The following is a 16,129-nucleotide window of genomic DNA, read 5'->3' as shown; positions in this document are numbered from 1 at the left end:
ATTTGTTTCCTTATTGTCAACACTTGTCTTTTGTTCGTTAGAAATTTTCTCCCATGAATCACTTCACTGAAATGACAAAATATAACTTGAATATTGTGTGGTTGGTTTGGTTTTCGGAACCATTACAACATCTCACATAAACCTTGTCAGAGGGAATTGTTAAGAAAAAAACATTGGATAAACAAATAAAACAGTTTTTAATATCGACCAGTCAGAACTAGTTACATGAATAATAAGCTTGTTAACATTTTCAATGATTATCTTAAACGTCACATTTGACTGGCTTTCATGATCCTTACCTACCTCCACAGGTTGAAGGTTGACTCCAAATGGGTGTTGGGATAAAAAAATGAAGAAAAATTAAACATGGTTCGGGAGAATAGTCTCAAAACGTTTTGAAATGGTTTGATCGGATTAGAGAGGTTACAATGTATCCAATGGAAACCAAATAAAAAAAACCTAGATGTAAATCATATTGAAGAAGCCTTGTTAAAGCATGCTTACAACAACAATGAAGGTGATTTGTAATTACTATACATCAAACATTTAACTTTAGGTAGACCAAGGTCAGAAAGAAAAATACTGTTAAAAAGTTAGAAGCAAAGGATAACGGTTGTTTGATTGCTAAGCAGTAGTAGCATTCTTCTTCGCTGCGCGCACGCGACAAGCTGTCAAACCGGCAACCGCCATAGCAGCCCCAACTGTAAATTCAAGGTACTAAGTTATTTAAAAGGTTTAAAATGGATATTATGGAAGTTTGTAGTATATGCGTTAATCGGTCGAGTGTAGACAAAATAAACGCACCCAAGGCAAAAATCAGAGAGCGATGAAACTGGTGGTGTTGCTTCTTTCTTCGCGAAATCTCAGTTTCTGGAATGCTCAAATGAGGGTTTTCTGCTGCATTAATAATTTTGTTATACACATTACTCGAATCACCTAGTTTCATACTGACGTGAACAGGTGCCTTTATTCCCAATTCCTGGGTAACCTATACAGGAAGATAAAAATGTAATAAAATACGCAACTCATAGTTATAACATTACAGATAATCATCATGTATGCAACTATATTGTAATGATGAGCTGAAAACGCGTTACCTTAAATGAATCTAGTACTGCCCTTGGCAATGGAGATAAATCATCCTTAGCAGCGATAACCAGGCAAGGGGTTCTATAACCAGTTAGTTCTCCATTTTTAACGACCTTATCAAGCAAATCTCTGGATTTCTTCCATGAATACTCATCTGAGCTGTAAAACAGGAACACACTTTAAATATTGACAGGGAACGAAATGCAGGAAATAGTTGTACTATAAAAAAGCAACGAACATTGAGACAGTCATTCCACTTCGACTAGGGAAATTTATTCCATCCATGGACTCAACAATAATGTTCATCAGGTAGAACCACAAAAGCTGATACTGTACATGTTTGTTTGATTATTTACGAGAAAACACTTTCTTTGAAAGATGAAAAAGAAGAATAAAATACAAATACTTCTCCAAAAATAAGTTAATACACCAGGTTATATTTTGCAGTGTTAAGATGAAGAGAATATAGCCTCACCTTAATGGTACGTTTGGTTGAAGAATAAAAACGGGATTGTTTGGTAGGATAGAGAAAAAAAAATTGAGTGAATTAAAAAGTGAGTACGTCCCACTTGTACTTGTCATCTATTTTTTCTCATTCAATATATCTCTCTTCTCTTTACAAGACTCTTGCAGCATTATAAAATAATGCATGCAATTAACCACAACCTCCACTCCCAAAATAAGCAAATTTCATCAGCATAGGTAATTAACCAGCTATTAGGGAAACACAACACGCAATCAACCACTTTTAGTGAATCATAGTGCAACACGCATTGCTTTAGTTTCAACGAGAAAAACAAAAATCTAGCTAAAGTGTATAGATAATGCAAAACAGCCGGTTAACTAACAAATTATTACCACTTAAAATCATCTTGCACCCCACCTGTCATACACAAAAACAGCTACATCGCATGCAGCCAAAAAATCCTGATTTGATAAAAGTTCCGGTAATCTATCCTCAGGTATCTCACGCAATATGAGAATTTTCCGGGTTACCTGTATAGCAATCGTCAGGATTATGAGTATATAGAATGCATCTTGTTCCAATTTAACTTCCACAACAATGTCTACCATGCTTCCTAATATAGTAATCAGCAATAGAGTATACTGAGACATGAGAGAAAGACAATTATGTTTGACAATATCATGAAAATGGTAACCTGGTTTTCACATCATAAAACAATACCATCCTCACCCCTTTTAGTTCAATGACATTTGCCGCATACTGCTCAACTGTTGTTGGAATATAATTATTTGAGAAAGGCCTGTGAAAATGATACTGTTAATTGTTGCTTTGGAGGGAGAAAACAATAAAAAGTATGAGTATATCAAATTTCACATGCTGATTTGGATTAAAAGAAAAGGAAACATAAACAAGACATTGATTATGAAGATTGGTTCAGTGGCCTACCTTCCCAGTAACGAGTACAGCAAAGCAGATTTCCCAGCCTGTTTAGAACCAAAAACATAGCATTGGAACACATTTCTTTCTGTAGTTTGCTTCTTGCGATTTAATGATCTTTTACGAGTGACATGGAGTGCTGCAGCAGGATTACCCTTATATCCAATGTAAATCAAATTAGCCAAGCTAAGTTTTGGATCAAGTAATGTCATGAGGGCCCACTGCACCATACGATTTAAAAGATACATCAACAAAAAAATATATACTCAGCTTCTAACTGAAATACAAAATATAAATGAAGGAACCAAGTCACATGGCTAGAGAAACAACCACCCAGCTCATCCCATCCAAAAGATGAACCAAAGAGAATAAACGCATATATCAAGAGAAAAAGAGAGGATGAATTACATATCTCTATGAATAACTTTGAAAATGTTACTCTCATTCCCGCCTTTAGCATTTTTCTAATCTAACTGTAAGAGTGAGTAACTCATCTTTACCCATTAAAGAATGAGAATGAGAATCCGGAGTAACTATTTTAGTGTTACTCATAAATTAACTCGATCCCTCCTTGGACACACATACATAAGAGAGGTATTATTAACCCCGCAAGGAAACCACAAAACAATAGTTTCTAGGGAACTCCAGAAACAACAAAATAGAATCCAGATTATCTGAAAACCAAAATTTTCAAAACTGGATGATAATAACATTAAGTAACTTCCTTTAATGTATCTTTCCAAGCAATCAAATGAATTAAATACCTCAAAATTGCTTTTCTGAATCTTCATCTATAGTGATAGACATGTCAATAAGGGGTTGTGTTTCAAGTGTGAAAAACATAACAATCTCATTCACCAAGGCCTGAAAAATATTTGCACCTGCTCATTTGGGGAGGTGATTACTTCTATGAAGAATCATTAGTTGCCACTGAAGATAAAGAGGACAAAGAAGAACATGTTATGGTGCGTCAAGTTTTGGATCATAGGGAAATATGAGCATCAAGAAAGAGTCCATTTAGAGACCATTAAGTTCAAATGATTGCTGAAGTATTATCCCACATGTTATGCTGGTGGATGGCAGAGCCGTCACAATTTCATAGTTATAGAGTTAGTGGTTTCTTTGGGATGAAGATGGTTGACACAAACTTACGGTGTACTTTAGGAAATGGAAGTAGGTGCAAGGTAAGGGAGCTTTGCCCAGCTATTGAAGTAAAGGTGGGAAGATATAATATAGTTGTGGATACATATGATTTGGACTTAAGGGGGAATGGACACTATATTGGGTGTTGAGTGCTGGTGACCTTGGGAAAACTGAAATAAATTGGAATATGTTAGGATATAGGGTATTTGGATATAATGGGAAAGGGGATTAGGATAGAAGGCAAAGGAATTGTATAAATAGATTGATTGGATAGTTAGAAGGCAGTTTTTGAGTACATTGTTTGTTGACAGGCCTTAGACCTGTGAAGAGGGTTATGCCTCTGCATCTTTTAAACACACACTATTCTTTCTGTTAATAATACACTATTCATCATATATCTCTATGTTTTCTTGGTGTGAGAGACTGTGAGGGAGTTCTTGGTTGGGTTTCTTTTTCGGAAACCTATCAATTGGTCCGACCTGCCGGATACCCTAACGGTGAGGCGACGATTCGGGTGAGATGGAGGGAAGAGTGGTGGCGGTAGAAGGACAGTTGGAGGCGGTGGAAATTGCGATAGCAGAGACGAAGGCTGATACAGTATTTTTGCGGCATGAAACAGGAGCCCTAAGACAGAACTACGAAGCAATGCGCCAAGATATCCAAACGATCTTGAAGATGTTATGAGATCGCAACCGCGACCCACACGGCCAGCGCCAAGATGGAAGCCAGTCATCGGTGAATGATAACGAGGGCGGACCGGACTGGGAAAGAGGAAGACGAGGAGAAGGGAATCACGACGGACTGACAAACTGAAGGAAGCGGCTGGAGCTACCCGTATTTGAAGGAGGCGAACCATGGAACTGGATTAGTAGGGCGGAAAAATTCTTCGAAGTTCAGAGAGTGGCTGATGAAGAAAAATTACAATTGGCTTTCATTAGTATGGAGGGGTACGCAGGGAGTTGGTTTCAATTTTGGAGGGAGAAGACCAAGAACCATTCTTGGGATGGGTTGAAGAGAGCGTTGGGGATTAGATTCGACGGAGGAACACGAGGAACGGTTTATGAGAGATTATCGACCATCAAGCAAGCGGGGCCGGTAGAAGAATATATTCGGGAATTCGAAGTGTTGGTGGGGCAGACAACCAAGATTCCCGAGGAGCAGATTCTAAGATACTTCATGACAGGAATCCGAGAGGAGGTGGGCGACCATGTAAGGCCGCATGATCCGCAAGACCTGATGAAGGCCATGTGCGTTGCGCGTGATGTGGAAAAACTATGTTCGTATTCGAAAACTGGAGGGGGATTGACGTCCAAGAATCAGAGTTCTTGGGGGAGAACGACAGGGGCGGTCGCGCGAGTGGAATCAAATTGCGATATGCTGGGACGAGGAGGAATCGGGGAGAGTGTTGGGTCCGTAAAGAAAGAGGCGACTCAAGGAGGCGGTATCGCAAGAACCACCGGCGACGGGAGGGAAAGGAATACTCGCAACCTACCGTACTTGGAGTTCGTAAAGAGGAGAGAGGAGGGAAGATGCTTCTGGTGCGGTTGGCCTTTCAGCCCCGGCCATCGATGCCTAGAGAGGGGATTAAGAATGTTGATACTGGCCAAAGAAGAAGAGGAAAAAGAGAGCGAGGCTGAACCAGAACCCAAGCCTCCTGACTTGAATTGAAGGACATAGCCAATGGGTTCCCTTCATATGGTAGACCGATGAGGAAGAGGAGCCATGAGACCAAGCTTCCCAATTCCAACCTTTAGTGAGGACAAGGTTGTTCTGCAGCGGGGTGTAATGTTAGGATATAGGGTATTTGGATATAATGGGAAAGGGGATTAGGATAGAAGGCTGAGGAATTGTATAAATAGATTGATTGGATAGTTAGAAGGCAGATTTTGAGTACATTGTTTGTTGACAGGCCTTAGACCTGTGAAGAGGGTTATGCCTCTGCATCTTGTTAACACACACTATTCTTTCTGTTAATAATACACAATTCATCATATATCTCTCAGTTTTCTTGGTGTGAGAGGGAGTTCTTGGTTGGGTTTCTTGTTCGGAAACCTATCAGAATAGGAAGACAATGAACTACGAGTTGAATGGTCATTTGATTACAACAAGGGATATCAAGGCCAAGATAGAAATCACATTGCATCCTTGCGAGAAAAATTATACAAAATGTGGCTATAGAAATGAGAACTATAGATAGATCAGCTAGTCCTCCTTCTGAGAATAAGTATCTTGAGCAAATCTTAATCTACACTAACTAGTCCTTCAGAATTTAAAGGACACCATCACCTTTGTTAAGAAATGGACTTTAAACCTAACTCAACCCCACAAAACTGACTTGTAAGGTGAGGTTTGCACACACTTATATGTTATAAATTGATCTTATCTCTAGTCGATGTGAGACTTCCAACACACCCCCTCACGTCGAGGTATATACATCTCGAGCGTGAGACTAGACATTAGTGGGTGGTCCAATAGCGGTTCAATAACGGGTGGAACAACATGCCCAACAAACAACAAATATTGCTAGGATAGGCTCTAACATAGCTCTTATACCATCTTAAGAAGTGGACTTTAAACCTAACTCAATCCCAAAAAATTGGCTTGTAAGGTGAGGTTTGCACCCACTTATATAGTATAAATTGGCCTTATCTCTAGTCGATGTGGGATTTCCAACAACCTTGAAACCCAATGAGTGTTATGTTGTACATTCATGCTTACAACCACAAGGATGAGATTGATAATCAATTGGAGGAGTTGTTGGTTGAGGTGAAATCAAGCATAGGACCAGTCCAATGATTTTAATTCTAGAAGAAGGACAAAACTTGGAGGATGTGTGTGAATTATGTTTTTAAGCCATTATTGAGGAAGTATGTATTGGTATTGTTTGATGATAGTCTCATCTTATGCAATTAAATGCTCAAAGCTTTTGGTCCAACACCAGTTTGCTGTAAATAGAAAAAAAAAATATATTCCATGAGACAACCAAGACTACAAATATATTGGTCATATTGTTTCAGTGTAATGGGTGGAAATGGATCCTTTAAAGATTCAAGCTATCTTAGATTGCCCAGTCCCTCAAGAAGTCAAGGAAGTACGAGGGCTCCTAAGGCTCACTAGGTACTACAGGAAGTTCATCAAGGACCGTGGCAAGCAATTGACCAAATTCTCCAATACTTGAAGTCAAGTCTAGGAAAGGGACTATTATTCAAAAGGGAAGACACATTGCCTATGAGAATGTATACTTATCCTGACTATGCAGGTTCTATTACTGATAAAAAATCTACTTCTGGGTATTGTGTGTTTCTTGGAAATAGTCTAGTAACATGGAGAAGCAAAAAGCAAGATAGAGTATCTCGATCTAGTGCAGAAGCTGAATTTCGAACTCTTGCTCAAGGAATGTGTGAAGGACTCTGGATGAAAATCATATTGGATGATCTTAAAGTCAAGGTTGATAACCCTGTGCAACTACACTATGACAATAAGTCTACCATAAGCATAGCTCATAATCCAATACAACATGACAGGACCAAACACATTGAGACTGACAAACATTTCATCAAAGATAATCTAGACAGAGGTTATGAAATGAGGTTTTTCTCGAAAGGAAATAGATGAAAACAAAGAGGAATTACCATAAATGTGATCAGAAGCACCTGAGTCAATTACCCATGAATTTTGACCTTCCATGGATTGAGAAATGCAGGTTGTTGATGTATTGGGAGATTGAGATGGTTGTGTCACGTTGTTAGACTTTAACCTTAGATACTCTTGATATTCATCCTCGATGAACTTAGAAATGGGAGTTTCAGTGTTCTAAGTGAAAATTTCAGTCTTCAAAATATTGGCAGTTTTGGAAGGGAAACCATGTAAGGAGTAGCAATTTTGTTGAGTGTGACCCATCCTTTTACAGTATGTGCATTGAGGACGTCCCCGACCTCCTCATGCCACGTCCTCCTCTTCCCCGTGTGGCAACCACGACAGATGGTTCCACTAGTTCATGCGCTTCCTGAGTTTGAGATACCGGGACACGCAGAAGGCGAGTGGTCAATGTTTCTATGGAAGAGACTTCATGACTGGTCAGAAGTTGATCTCTGAGATGATCAAAATCGGGATGTAGGGCACGAAGGATCAACACCATGTAAAATTTGTCTAGTTTCTTTTCTATATCTTCTAATGGGTCCGCTTCCAAAAAAATCCTAAGTTCTTCAACAGTAGATTGGGCTTCAGCCCTGAAGGACACCATATCATGGTCTGCCATTTTAAGAGATGCAAGCTTGTAGGCAGTGTCATAAAGACGTTGAATATTGTTGGCATAGATGATTTGGGCTTTCTTCCAAAAGGAGTGACAAGTTTTGAAAGCCCTCAAAGATATAAGAAGTTTGGGTTCCAGTGATTGCCATAACAGGGCACACAACTGGAAATCTGCTTGTTTCACTTATCAGCTTTTTCAACAAGCACATGGCTTCCATCTCGCTCAAGGTGGTCATAATGCCCTTGGCCAAGGAACCACATTTCAACGACAGCAGACTATGATAGATAATTTTTTCCATTTAGCTTCTCGGAGATAATTGATGAACTTTCGAAGAAGGAAAGCATACTGCCAGATGCTATCATTGAAGAAGACGAATCGCACAAGCGAGGAACAAGAAAACCCTAAGGATTTAGACAGGAGGAACTATGACGGCGGCAGTCGGCGGTGGACGATGCTACGAGACAGAAACCAGAACGGGATCGACCCGCTCTGATACCAACTTAAGAATTAAACTGTAAAATAATTTTAGAGGGCTTGATTGATCTCTCTCATAATCTTCTATTTATAAGAATTGATACAAGAGTACATGATAAATAAGGTAACCCTAGACACAATATGATCATGATAAATAGGGTAACCCTTGACACAATATAATGATGATAAATAAGGTAAATATCCTAACAGATTCAATTGCAAAATACTTTGCAAGCTGATCCAACAAACAAACTAAATTATAATTGATGGAAAAGGGTTGTTCTCTCTAAAGGGAAGATGTTATTATCTAAAAGTTCATTGTTGATTCCTATAATATTACAATAGTTTCATTCCATCCCTATAGGAAGCCACTTTAACCCCACAAAAAAAAATACAAGAGGTTGGATAGAAACTTTTATTGGAATGGAATGAAAAAATAAATGTTACAGATTTTGTTCCTGGGTGCGATAATGTTAATGGCACAAATGCCAAACATTGTCCCCAACTAAGCTGTTACCACCTATTATAAAGAAAAATTGGGTAGAGATTTCAATGGTTCCATAGTCACATGGGTATGATGTTATGATGTTAGTAATTGATTAGTTGCCTAAATATGCCCATTTTATCACCCTTAAACCCCATTTACTGTCAAGACTAATATATAAGTTTTCCCAAAAAGTCATTCAAGGCCCTACCATTATGTCTGTGACATGCTTTTCTTATGCAGGTTTTGGAAGGAACTATTTTTCTCCCAAGGAATATTGTCGCGCAAGAGTATTTCCTACCACCGTCAAATGGACAGTTAAACAAAGATGATTAATTGATGCCTTAAAACTTACCTAGGTGTTTTCTCTTTACAAAGCAACCTAAACAAGGGCATTTTTGTTTGTTGTGGACCAAATTTTGGTATAATGCATCATACCATACAACAACCGGAAAAACCCCATTTGAAATTGTGTATGGTAGGCATCCACCAGCTATCATACAGTATTTGAATGGGAAAACCTTAGAGTCAGTGTGCATGTGTTTTAGTTGAGAGAGATGAGGCCTTGCGTAATTGAAGCATCATCCCTAAAGAGCTCAACAAAGAATGAAGAAACATGCAAATTCTCATTGCAGATAAGTGACATATGCCAATGGTAATTGAACGTACATTAAACTGATACCACATTGACAAACACTATAGAAAGCGATCAATTCATAATTGTCTCTATGCTTCTTGGTCCTTTCCATATTGTAGCCCACACATGGGAGGTAACATATGAGCTACAATTTTCAGAAGCAGTCAGGGATCATCAAGAATTCAATGTATCCTAGTTCAAGCAATATTATCATGGTAAAGCAATGGAAATCGCAATGCCATCTAAGATGGAGGTTGAAGACATGGATCTAGTTGTTCCAGAGGCAGTTCTAGCTTCTAGAGAAAGTAAATGCAATGGCAAGGTAATCACAGAAAGGGTCATCCTTTGGAAGACTAAACCAATTGAAGAAGCTACTTGATAAGAAGCAAAAAGGAACCAAAGAGAAGTTTTGTACCCTTTGCCTTGAGGACAAGGCAAGATTTAAAGTAAGTGGAATTGATTGGAACCCAAATCCAATTTCAAAAGCCCCTAAACCCCTTTAGGTGTATTGCTCATAGACCTAAGATTAGTGAGGCCCGTTACTTCAAAACAGTACATTGGTAAGGCCAGGGGCAAGTTAAAGAGAGACAAAAATTGTTGAGAGGGGATATCCAAATATTAACGGGATTGTCAAGTCTAGATGTTCTTTTGAGCTGGGAGCTACTGCTCTTTGTTATTTCCCTTTCTTCAATTAATCATACAGAAATATATAAAATACTGATGACAGTTGCTATCACAAAACCTATCTCAAGTCTCAACTTCACAATCTGTTCACTATATTAGCAAGGAAAAAAGCCTTTGTAGATCACAGCCATCAATAATGCTGACAATTAGAATCATGAATCACAAAAATCCTTTCAGAGATCCATCAATGGTAAAGGTTGAAGAAGAAAAGTATAAAGTAAGCACCTGAGACAAAAATCCATTTAGAGAGATATAGCCCGTATCAGATTTCTCTGCTGCATCCTTATATGGAGCATTGTTCCATGGACTGAAATTCATAAACAAATAAAAATTTCAGATGGTGAAACTTTTGTCAAGAACATATCACACTTGAACATGGATGAAAGGTTTAAAATTAATACTACTCTTATTGGTTTCAAGTAATATCAACTAAAAAGAGTAAGCATCATGTTTTTTATGTTCAGATTTCTCAAGTAAGTGAAACAATCCACTCCCCAAAGTCTGAGAGATTTTCAAGTCGTTATATCTACACTAGCATGAAAAACTACAACCATACTCATTATCAAGGTTTTAACAAGGTCAATGACTATGATTTTGACTGCAATGTTAAGGTTTTTAGAGTTATTGCAACCGTAATTTCCTACAACATCAAGGGTCGAGATAGAACAACAATTTTAAATCTCGCTTGCAATCAATATAAACAAGACACTAACAAACCCATAGGACTGATTCAAATGAAAGAAAATATAAGCTAAATCAGCCCCATGTAACAAGAGTCATGAATTAGACAAAAATAACTTACCAGCCCTAAGTTCTCATCGTTATTGCTTGAGCATTACCAACCAACGAGACATGGATAGTGACAATAACCTAAGAACTTAGTTGAATCCAAACATCACTTATTATTAGCACTATTTTCTAGGTGTTTACTCAACATATTTGAACGTTCCTTTCCTTCCAGAAAATTTAAGTCAATTCCAATATATTTCTCGTAGTTATGATGCCAGTTATGAAACATACATTTACAAAACCACATTGCAAAGTTGCATAAAACCCCCCAAAACAACACGTATAAAGCGCTAACACTAGCAAGTTCAAGAAGCGAGTATTCAATTGAGGCTGTCAATAATAGTTCAAGAAGCCCTTGTCTTGCTCCTACAACTCAAACTACCTAATCAATTAGGTAACTTCTCTTACCCACCAAACTAATAGTGCAATTACTATTATTTTGCTGGGGAAACTTAGTTTGTAAACTATTATTTTCTCAAGGGTCCTATTAATACGTTACTGAGTTTTGAACTTAAAAGCTATCTAAAGCACTCTTCTAGTCACTGAAGCAATATGTCACGTTAGAGGTAGTCAACAAGTTCTAGACTATTGATGAGAAAACAGAAGAATTGTTCTGATATTCAGTTCGGGAAAGGATACAAACACCACACTCAAGAAATATGAGAAGGTAAGTAAGTGATAAGTCATAGAATTGATCATCACAAGTTATCCCATAAAATATTTATAAAGAGAAAATTTAATTACCTTTGGAATTCATATATATCCTTTTATTACATTAAAAATACATCTTTTTACAGGCTAAATTATGTGCCCATGTAGACAACCATAATAAGACCCGCTAAATTCTACGTTAATTCCTAATCAGTAGTTCTTAATGTCCACTAGCAATCACTAGTGTTGCTTTTAATTTCTACTATATGCATCATTATTTTCCACCATGAGAACATGAATGCTTCACCTTCCAATGTGGTTTTTTTATCTTCCCATGTGACAATTCAGTCACTTGGTAGAAAAAGCATAATAAAAATTACAAAGAATACACAAAATTATATTGACCACCTTTTGATCATATCAACTACTTCATCAAGATAAGAAATTACAATTAAAATAAACATAAAATTAGGATGATACTACTTTTAAAGGACAAGTACCGGCAAAGGTCACCTTTCTGGAGCAGTATCAAATAGGTTATCAACTTCGGCAGGTCGTAGAGTTAGATCCTAGAAAAGTATCAGGTTTCGAAACCGAAAATTAGAAGAGTATATTGATGTTCTTCATGGAAAGCCACATAAAGTGGGTGTTTAATGCACATAGTAGTGGTCAAGAGAATCCAAAAGAGTTATACATACTTTATCTGTATCTAACAATTGAAAGATATCATTCAGAAACTCTACGGCTTCACATGTCAGCTCCACACTCTGCATGGTAATGTCTAAGAAAGTAAGTTCTACATATCTCTTGCAAGTTATACAGCAATCATAAAGAACACATTCACAAAAATGTTTGTCGTGACTTAATGCCCTAAAACAAGAGGATGTGCAGTGATTGGCTAGAAGAGAAACCATGTCTCACGTTTCTATAAATGATCATTTGATTGAACACATGCATCACTAAACTATACCATCAAATATTTGCATCCTTTTTCCAATTCATAAAAGAGAAAATAGGAATAATATTATAATATGTCAAGTACTAGCTGTAAACTATTACAGTCCAAACTGCCAGAGTCTGGAAAATGAATAACGACAGAACATATAAGAGGTAAATTTCAAGAAAAAATAAAATCAATATTCTCTGTAATCACCTATCCTAGTGATCTGAGTAGTTCACATCTGTCAGCTAACATTTCCTACTTGTTTGGTTTTGAGAAATTATCAACTTTGCTGAATTGGTAATTAATGGCAAATATTACTAGAACAAACAAGTACCACTTGTTAAAAAATGGACTTTAAGCCTAAATTTTACAAAACCGGCTTGTAAGGTAAGGTTTGCATCCACTTATATACTTTAAATTACCACCCTCACACTGAAGTATATACACTCGGACGTGAAACAAGACATTGATGGGTGGTTCAATAGCGACCCGATAGAGATTGGAAAAATATACCCAACAAACAACAAATCTCGCTAAAATAAGCTCTAAGAATGGCTCTCATACCATGTTAAGAAGTGAAGCCTAACTCAACCCCACAAAACCGGCTTGTAAGATGAGGTTTGCACCTCATTATATATTCTAAATTGGCTTTATCTTTAATCGATGTGGGACTTCGAACACCATTCATATATAACATTTTAGTTTTCCTCATTTAACAATTACACAAATTTTCTGTTAAGGTTAATACAAGTGTGGAGATTATAACAATTGAATGGTTAACCTGGTACTTTAACCTCTACAAATTAACTCAAACAAGAATATCGAAACGGAATTACACAAACAGCCAAAACCAAGAAAAAAAGAGAGTATGACCTGATCAGAAGCATGCATGGATGGAACTGGAAGGAAATCATCCCGAAGTTTTAAATTATTATCATATCCAAACTTTCTTAGAACGGCCCACAATGTCTCTGTTCGCCCTTTCTGTAGAAACATGTTATTGACATAAATAAAGCCTGGAAAGGTAAGACCAACAGAGTTGACTCCGTCAGGTACTTTCTGCTGCACAATCGATTTGACTTTTACTATTTCAGATGGCTGCAATGCTGCATTGAAGCATTTAACCTGTTGAAATATGAATTAGCAAAAGTAAAGGGCATACAACAAACTAAATATTCAAACTATAAAGGGCAAGGAGGGCCATTTATAAAAACCTGAAACTCATTTAGCTCTTCATCATTGAGAGCACCATCCATGTCTTGATCGCATAGAATAAATATTCTTCTTAAAGCCCTCACACATGGATCTGTCAAACCATGTCTTTTATAATCAAACAACGGATCTACTGGATGCAGTACTGCTTTTAGGGCAAAATAAAAAACTTCTGGGACCTAAAAATAATCAAATATAACGCACCTGAGTTTTACTAAATAGGGAGTTGAATATAATTCCAATATCACCATCAAGAAGTTGTCCTTATATGCCTAAAGCCAGATCTAGCACTATCACATCAATGCACGACTTTCTTAGGATTATTGTAATGAATCGCACTAAAGGAATACTCAGGAATGAGTGATCTTTAATAATAAAAAATATGATCCATTCATGCATTTTCTGATGCTGTTTTCTAACCATATACATACTAACTAACTAAACAATAGATAAGCATGACCAAGATTTTAAGACATGGTCTGCATAGGTTCCGAAGGTGTATGCAACTACAGTTGTGCCCACAGCAGCAGCATTTGTCCAAATTTCCAACAATATCAAGAAACACATAAAACCACGAAACCAAGTAACAATGATGCAGCAAAACATCACACCTGGTAAAGTGTAACAGCAGAGCATTCAACACAAGTGACAATTTCTGTGAACTGTTGCATGATATTTGTTGTGAGACTCTCTAAGCTCACTAGCTGATTTTCATTCCGAAGGTCAAGCTTACAGCCAACTACAATCACAGGTGCCTTCACCTGCCTCACAATAAACAATAGAAGGCAACTATTAGCTTCCCATTCACTTCAAACTCCATCTCTAAACAGAAAAATTGTCATTAACTAAAAGAAGCAAAACTAACCTCCAACTTCCGCAGTTCAGGGAGCCAGTAAGTACTCAAACGCTCAAAGCTCAACGGTTCGTCGCAAGCATAGGTTAAGACCACCGTGTCAGCTCGCTTCAATTCTTCACTGCGCTCGCCTTGCTTTTCGAAGCTAAAACAATACAAATCACACGTCGCGACGAAAGTGTTAATTCAAACGAGAAAACTCCCATATAAACTCTACATTAAGAAAATTGAATGGCATTCCTTTCAGTTGAATCTAGGGCTTATATCTGATTAACCAGTTATTTACAAAATTATTACTACTGTCAGTTTTCTTTTGTTTTGCTTGAATTGAATAGCGCGCGGAGAAGGAATGCGAGTGTGGCAGAGACCTGGAAGGTGTGTCAATGAGGGTAAGAGGAACGGAATCGGGGTAGAGATTATGAGGCAGGTGAGTAGGAGGGAGCACGGCCGGAACGGACTTGGGGAAAGATTCCGACGCCATTGCAGCAATGAGTGTGGATTTTCCGGTACCACAGTCGCCTACGATGGCGACTCTAACCACCCTGCGATCGACGGCGCTGAAGGGGCCCACCATTGCAGGAAAACAAGGAACAGACGAGAAAATTTGGAGAGGTGTTCGTATGGAAAGGCGGTGCGGAGAATTGCGGTGTGTTTTTGGACAATCCATGGAGTCACTTGAATTTATATATTCCTTGCCAGTTCCGAAACAACGAATTAAATTTGAGTAAATATGGAAGCATTGGGCAATAAATCCTTATTTTTAAGAATTTTACTATATGTCTCTTACAATAAGAGTACCCCTGGAGTAATAATTAAACATCCTAAGTTTGTTTATATATTATGTAGGTTATCTATTTAGTAAAAAAATGTCTGGATTTTTACTATGAAAACTCATTAGAGGTTGTAATCGCAGTTATACAAATAAAATCAATTCTTCACCCAATATTTTTTACTATAAATTACTTATATGATTTTATTATTTTAAAGAGTTTTTAAGAAAAAACATAGGAACTAAATTTATCGTTCGTTCATCATACTATGGAATTATAAAATTGGTTCGGTAGAAAAAAGTGAACTGAGAAAAAAATAGTTTAAAAATTAAATTGAAAGAAGATAAATATTGTTTCAAAAATTTAAATACTACTTCAATTTTTATTTTTCTTATACCATTTTAGTATTAAAATTATTATTTATTGTTTGGAATAATACAATTTTACTAATTTTTTTCACACATTAACATAATAAGAGCTACAACGGAGGAAGATGGTCTTATCTAAGGAAGTTTAAGATTGAGGTAGGAGATAAGGATGATCGGCACAGAATTCTTTAACAAGTGGAAATATAAAAAAAAGTATAGAATAATATAGAATCAATAATAATAAATTATAATTTAATTAATATTAAATAGTATTTTAGATTTTAATTCAGAAATTAATTATAATTTTTATTAATAATAAAATTTATTTTAAATATTTATGATTTTTCATTTCTAAAATGGTTTTTAATTTAATTAATA

General features: G+C 36.9%; 1 protein-coding gene across 2 annotated transcripts; it reads right to left on the bottom strand.

Annotated features, from left to right (window-relative positions):
* Window positions 1–438: 438 nt before the first annotated feature.
* On the bottom strand, window positions 439–15,424 carry LOC124827193 (mitochondrial Rho GTPase 2-like). Of its 2 annotated transcripts, XM_088097637.1 has the most exons (14): window positions 14,982–15,413; window positions 14,626–14,758; window positions 14,372–14,521; window positions 13,763–13,939; window positions 13,422–13,673; window positions 12,304–12,372; window positions 12,119–12,174; window positions 10,391–10,472; window positions 2,501–2,712; window positions 2,285–2,354; window positions 1,973–2,085; window positions 1,098–1,248; window positions 805–988; window positions 439–701 (listed from the first exon to the last, which is right to left on the bottom strand). In XM_088097637.1, the coding sequence occupies exons 1-14, from the start codon at window positions 15,278–15,280 to the stop codon at window positions 625–627; spliced, it is 2,025 nt and encodes a 674-aa protein (XP_087953763.1). In that variant the 5' UTR covers window positions 15,281–15,413; the 3' UTR covers window positions 439–624. The 2 variants fall into 2 exon arrangements, with proteins under 2 accessions (XP_087953763.1, XP_087953764.1); XM_088097638.1 differs by lacking the exons at window positions 439–701; window positions 805–988 and having other exon boundaries at window positions 1,112–1,248; window positions 1,948–2,085; window positions 14,982–15,424.
* Between the last annotated feature and the right edge of the window lie 705 nt (window positions 15,425–16,129).

Source organism: Vigna umbellata, chromosome 8 (assembly GCF_029865625.1).
Source record: "Vigna umbellata cultivar VRB3 chromosome 8, Vumbellata_1.0, whole genome shotgun sequence".
Classification (NCBI taxonomy): domain Eukaryota; kingdom Viridiplantae; phylum Streptophyta; class Magnoliopsida; order Fabales; family Fabaceae; genus Vigna; species Vigna umbellata.
Note: the sequence above shows the minus strand (reverse complement) of the source record. Positions and strands in the feature narration are given on the sequence as shown.